The sequence below is a fragment of the Triturus cristatus genome, chromosome 12 (assembly GCF_964204655.1).
Source record: "Triturus cristatus chromosome 12, aTriCri1.1, whole genome shotgun sequence".
NCBI classification, from domain to species: Eukaryota; Metazoa; Chordata; class Amphibia; order Caudata; family Salamandridae; genus Triturus; species Triturus cristatus.
The window spans coordinates 79,729,368-79,735,367 of NC_140595.1; the positions used below are offsets into that span (position 1 = coordinate 79,729,368).

Here is a 6,000-nt window from a genome sequence, read left to right on the forward strand (position 1 = left end):
CCATAGAGATGTTTTTTCCTTGTACCCATTTTCCTGCACATTAACCACAGGCTTTCAAGAATTGCAGCAACAGAGGCAGCGTGGGAGAAAGACCATGACACTATCACTGGATAGCCTCAGCCCTTTTTATAAAAAGGTTTCTACACTATTCACCAAAAAAAAGAACAAGAAAATGCTTTAAGGTGCCTGACGGTAGACACCAAGCTTCTCTACCTGAACCCAGTCAAAGTGATTAGGTGGCTGCGGATGTAGGTGATAGCTGTCCGTAAAGATATATTTAAGTTGCTTTTGCTGGACTAACCATATCCAGGCAGCACTCAACGCCTCCTGGATGAAGTAGGCTAGGTTGTGTTTTTTTTAATTTAAGTTTATACGAAGCAAAGACCTCACTGGGACAACTATCCCATTTATGTGCCTCCTGGGTTGAGTGGTTTGCAGCACTGCTAAGTCTGCAGTGGATTTCTGGAGACGGCAGACAGGATGGTTTGTCGAGTTCTCCTCATATACTACTGAAGAGAGAAGATCAGTGCCTCGTGGTTCAAGGCAATCGCAATAGAAAGGATTTCAAAACAAGTCCTAGACCATGGTCTTACCTTCTTTATTCCAAATGCAGCTAAATGCATCCGGTACTAAGAAGCACAGGAGGTGTTTTGGTACAAAATAGCTATCAAGGTACTAATTAACAGTATAGAACAGTCAAATACTGTAAACATAATTTCAATCTCACACATTTTAAAAAAAAAAACGTTTTGATGGCAAAATGTGCTTGGCAGGTCATACGGTGGAACATAAATGACATCACATCTATGCTATGCCAACCATTCTTTTACTTTGCAGGGCACCGCATTCCACACTTTTAAGACCAGCAAATTTAAGAACCTGTTGTACAAATGCCCACACACATCCAAAGTGTACGAGTGATAGTCAAAGACATGAGGAACACAAAAGGAAACATACTCCGCTAGCGCCTGTAGGAGGGGTCAGCGACAGTATGAGAACGTATATTCACCTCTTGGATGTAACGAACCTCATTCTTCAGCTGGCTCACATTCCACTCGTGGTTCGCCTTGTCCTGAGCCTTCGCCTTGAGGTAAACCTGAAAGAAAGGCCGGCAAGTCATTTATAAAGCTATCTCAATACAGGAGCATGTAAATATCAGAGGGAGACAATGAAATCAACTTGCTAGTCTTGAAATTGACAGAATGACCAAACTTAATCCCACCCTCCAGTCAAGCCAAGTGACTCCTGGCAGCTGCTCACGAGCAGTGCATGAAACGCGGCCACAATCAGAGCCGTGGATCGAATAGTCTTTCTCCATCACGTAAAATGGTCATCCAGCTCTAGAGAGGATGGATAAATCCATAGGAGCCGGTCAGTTACCACAGCAATTGCATCTCCACAGAGGTGGGGTCAGATGTGCAGAACCACTTTTCCACCTGCCCGACACTGGGGCACCTATACCCGCTTACCTGTCTACATTACCCACTAAGAGCTTCCTCTTGAATAACCACCCCAAAGCAAATCCAGACCAGTCACTGGGGCACAAATAACACACACACTTACAGGGACACAGAAAGACATTCAGGAACTTTTGTTGCAACGTGGACGATGGCAAAGGTACTGAATGTAATCAATTCCTATTCTCACTTCTACATTTGGGTGAGGTGGTCTTGCTGTTCTTGCTCCAAGATTTTGTAGCACAAGTGGTCCTATTTCACGCAGTTCATTTGGCACAGTTCAAGTTCCTTCTCGGCACCATGCCATGTCTGGCTCAGCTCAACGACTATACAAAAGTATGTTTCTCAAATATGGCATCCCATTTGTCACCACTAGTTTCCTACTTTTATCGCAACCACCCCACTCACCTACCCACCCTTGCACACACGGCACTCACTCAACCAATTTCTACCCTGTTCTTTAGTGGAGTTTTCGTTCCATCTCTAGCTTGAGTGGACCTCACTCTAGCTACCATCAATAGATTAAACCCAACCCAGACCAGGTTAAGAGCAGGTCTCTGCAAGGAATGCTAAAGGCTCATGAGCCACGGGCTTACCCTACTAATCTCTTAGCAGGGCACAAGCAATGGAAATCCAAGAAGAAAGGGGGCGATGGTTTGCAGAAGTTCCAAGGCAAACTCCTATTGGATGGTAGAGAACAGTGCAGTTTCTGCAGACAATACTAGCCCATTTTTGACCCCTCCCATACACCCACATATCACCCCCACCACCCCACCGGAGTAGTCCGGTCAGGTTGAAGGCATTGTACTAGTACATCAACAGCCTACGACCACTATTTTACAGAGTTCTAGGGCCACCTAGTCAATCAGTCTATAAAACCTGCGGATTCACATGTGAGGAGTTACTAACGAATGTTCACTATGGTCTCCGGGCCACTGCCAGAGATGCAGACATCAGTCAGACCGTGCTTTAGGCTCAAAGACCTTGGTGAGATAGTCCACAATGGTTGGGTTGAAAGCAAGACTCGAGGTCCTCAAAGAAGAGGTTTAGCAAGACTTGGCAAGGAAAAGCCCAATACTACTACTTCCCACCTGTGCAAACTAGCTACATAGCCAGTTTTCAAACACACTACAATACTGCAGGTAGCGGGTTTCCAAGTGCCATAGGGTCATACAGATAGATTAACTGAGGTGTAGCTGTTCGGTGGGGCATAAAATACTCCACCAACCCTCTTCTGCTGACAAAAGTGCCCACAAATGTGGGCATATTCTATCACTAGCTCTTCAGACTCCTGGCCATATAACCATTGACATAACAGAGCATCAACATGGCTCACTGCCTAAGCTGTGAATTTGCATATTAAAGGGTCTAACTACTGGCCAAGAGTCATGAAGAAAACAAACACATCATGCAACAGTACAACAAAAGATAAATTAGTACATTTAAATATATATTTTAGCACTCACTTTAATTATCTCCTCGTCCCCATCTGTGGACTTGACAAGCTCGGAATCAAGAGACTGTCCGTAATTCACTGGCTTGGAGGAGACCACAGCAAAGGCTCTTCCCACCGGCTGCGGACAAAAAAAATGCATAAGAAAGAAGCTTTTTCAGAAAGAGTTTCCCCAAGTACACAAACGCCCCTGTAAAGCAAATTTCTCAGGAGCACAACTAGAATCTCATGTTACAGCAACTCAATTAAATTATTCATTCAGCCTCTTCACTTGCTGAGTTTAGTATACAATAACGTCACAACCCCTACTTTACAACACTTCTTTACCTCTGGTTCACTTTCGAGATAGGTCAAGGAGAAAAAGACAAGAAAGGGGGGGGGGGGAAATGTGTCATTCACTATGTTACCCAAGCCTCTTTGTATCCATGGGCATTCAAAGATCAGCAAATCCTTCAACACTTGTGCAATAATCCCAGAAAAAGCTTTAGTGGGTTTTTTTGTTGTCTTTTTATAATCACTCCAACAAAAAAACTTCAAGTGAATGTGCATAACAAACAGTGCTGTGGTATAAAGCAGATGCTACCAGTAATATACAATACAATATTTTTACTCCCATCTTGAGAGGATTTCTCCAAAGCAATGGAGTCTACTTCACCAAATAATGATCCATTTCACATCTCAGAATGCGCTGTCTGACATGCGGAAAATAATCAAAGTATTTTTATGTCCCAAAGAGTTTCAGATAACGGGATCCCTATGACTCATGTCATAAGAGATGTGCTTTGCATGTTTTATGGCAAACAGTTCAGAAAAGCTGATGGGTGGAAAAGTAAATAAATAAAAAAATAAAAAAGCAGAAAAAAGGTAAGTATGGGCCAAAAACGGTTTGTAAGCAGCTGTGAAAACAAACTAACGACTCCGATTGCGTGAGCCACATGTTGGAAGTTTGCAGTAACAAGGAAATTGCAAACATAGAACATTCTCCTGTGTGGATACCAATAGGGCAGTGACTGAGAACACTTCACTAACAAGGTTTCCTTACGCCAAGCCACGGTTAGCAAAACTGGGGGTCTAGAGGTGAAAGTATCGAGGCAGGGGATGGCATCGGACATGCCGCATCTATGGCTGTCGTGCCGGTCCCCCGCAGGGAGGCGGAGGTGTGCCGCGCCCAACAGTGACGCCTCGCCTCCCCTTCTAATTGGCAGTTCGGTACACGACCCGGAAGCGGTTGGAATCACTTCCGGGTCGCGCGCCGGAGCAACGTCGGGAAAGCCGGTTAGAACCGGCGTAAAGAGGCAATAAAAGGCTGGGGAGCGGCGAGGACGTCCTCTTTCCTCGCCGCGCCCACAGCCAACCGCAGTTCAGGAAAGGACCTCGCACGGAGATCCCATCAGATTCACCCACCAACCATCCACTAAAGCAGAAGTTGTTGAGCAATGTTTTGTAGCGTTTTCTCCTATGTCAGATAATAGTTTTCATTTACAGGTTTTTCATTGTAGGAGTTAAATTTGTCGTATTTATAGATGCTATTCCTTGGTCAGTGGTAAGGTCATGATTGGTGAGCTTAAATTTAAGGTCCTTAGTGGCGGTGCCATTGTAAAATGGGGACGCCCAAGGGGGAGGGACAGATGGTCTCATAGAACTCCTGGGGCGGTTACAGCCGGTAGGCTGGAAGGGTGTGGGGGGAGGAGAGTTACGCTTTCCGGTAGGCTGGTTGGCCACCCAGCACGCGCACAAGGGCACAAGTAAGCTGCGCATAACTGCATGGGCCCCTTATGGAGATAATATTCTGGGTGTAGGGGGTGCTCGGGGGGGGGGGGGGGGGAATACTCTCGGTGAACAGGCCCCCCCCCTGCGCAAGGGCACTCCAGTAGGAGTTTTGGGCATAGCTTGATCAGGACCCGGGGCCAGTCATTGACCTTGCCGTAGGCTCAAACAGGTATAAGCAGAAAGATAATGTTATTGTTGGTGAATGTTAAGCTTAGGATTGGAATGTTCATGTATTAGAAAACATGTTAAGGTTAGCCAGTAAGACATACTGTACCTATCAACGTAACAGACTAGACTTTCTGCGTATATAATGTAAATAAATTAATGTTGGAGGTATTGTTTGTAATAAATATTGCCAGGGTTTAAGACCCTTAATCCAAATGTTGGTGTTAATGAAGTTGTTTGCCTTGGGAGAGGATGGGCGGTGAGCAACTTGGGCACCGGGAAATGGGGCCATCACCAAAGGGCGGGAGTTAAGGTAGGAGGGGGACTCGGCGGTACCTGGCCATACAAACCAGTGCCATTCTCTATGACAACACATTTGTATCACAGAACAAAAGGCCATGGAGGTTGGTGGGACATGCAGTATGTGTTAAACCTAGGTACATGCATTACCTCTGCTATACTGCTGCTCATTTAACTCTTTGTAAAGTACTGTCATAAGGCTGGGCGACCAGATATCTGAACCATGGGAGGCCATGAAGGGAAGACCCTAGGAGTGCCAGAGAAGGAGAAGACGGCGGGTTTGAAGTTTGTAGACCAAATATAGGAAAGTCAAGTATCCCGTAGGAGGGTAGTGGCGAGAGACACAGAGGAAACGAGAGAGAGAGAGAGAGGAAACGAGAGAGAGAGAGAGAGAGAGAGGAAACGAGAGAGAGAGAGAGAGAGAGAGAGGAAACGAGAGAGAGAGAGAGAGAGAGAGGAAACGAGAGAGAGAGGAAACGAGAGAGAGAGAGAGAGAGAGAGAGAGAAAACGAGAGAGAGAGAGAGAGGAAACGAGAGAGAGAGAGAGAGAGAGAGAGAGAGAGGAAACGAGAGAGAGAGAGAGAGAGAGAGAGAGGAAACGAGAGAGAGAGAGAGAGAGAGAGAGAGAGGAAACGAGAGAGAGAGAGAGAGAGAGGAAACGAGAGAGAGAGAGAGAGAGAGAGAGAGGAAACGAGAGAGAGAGAGAGAGAGGAAAGAGAGAGAGAGGAAACAGAGAGAGAGAAGAGAGAGAGAGAGGAAACGAGAGAGAGAGAAACGAGAGCGAAAAAGAGCGAAAAAGAGAGCGAAAAAGAGCGAAAAAGAGAGCGAAAAAGAGAGCGAAAAAGAGAGGGGGTG

At 45.8% G+C, this 6,000-nt stretch overlaps 1 protein-coding gene across 3 annotated transcripts in view; it reads right to left on the reverse strand.

Annotated features, from left to right (window-relative positions):
* TUFT1 (tuftelin 1) overlaps positions 1 to 6,000 on the reverse strand; it is a 54,130-nt gene that overhangs the window by 25,805 nt on the left and 22,325 nt on the right. For 2 of the 3 annotated variants that reach the window (XM_085638651.1, XM_085638652.1), the window contains exons 3-4: positions 2,924 to 3,031; positions 1,010 to 1,096 (exon numbers count right to left, since the gene is read on the reverse strand). In XM_085638651.1, the coding sequence (XP_085494777.1) occupies positions 1,010 to 1,096; positions 2,924 to 3,031 (195 nt within the window). The remainder of the gene's footprint in view (positions 1 to 1,009; positions 1,097 to 2,923; positions 3,032 to 6,000) is intronic. The other variant, XM_085638653.1, reaches the window with a different exon arrangement.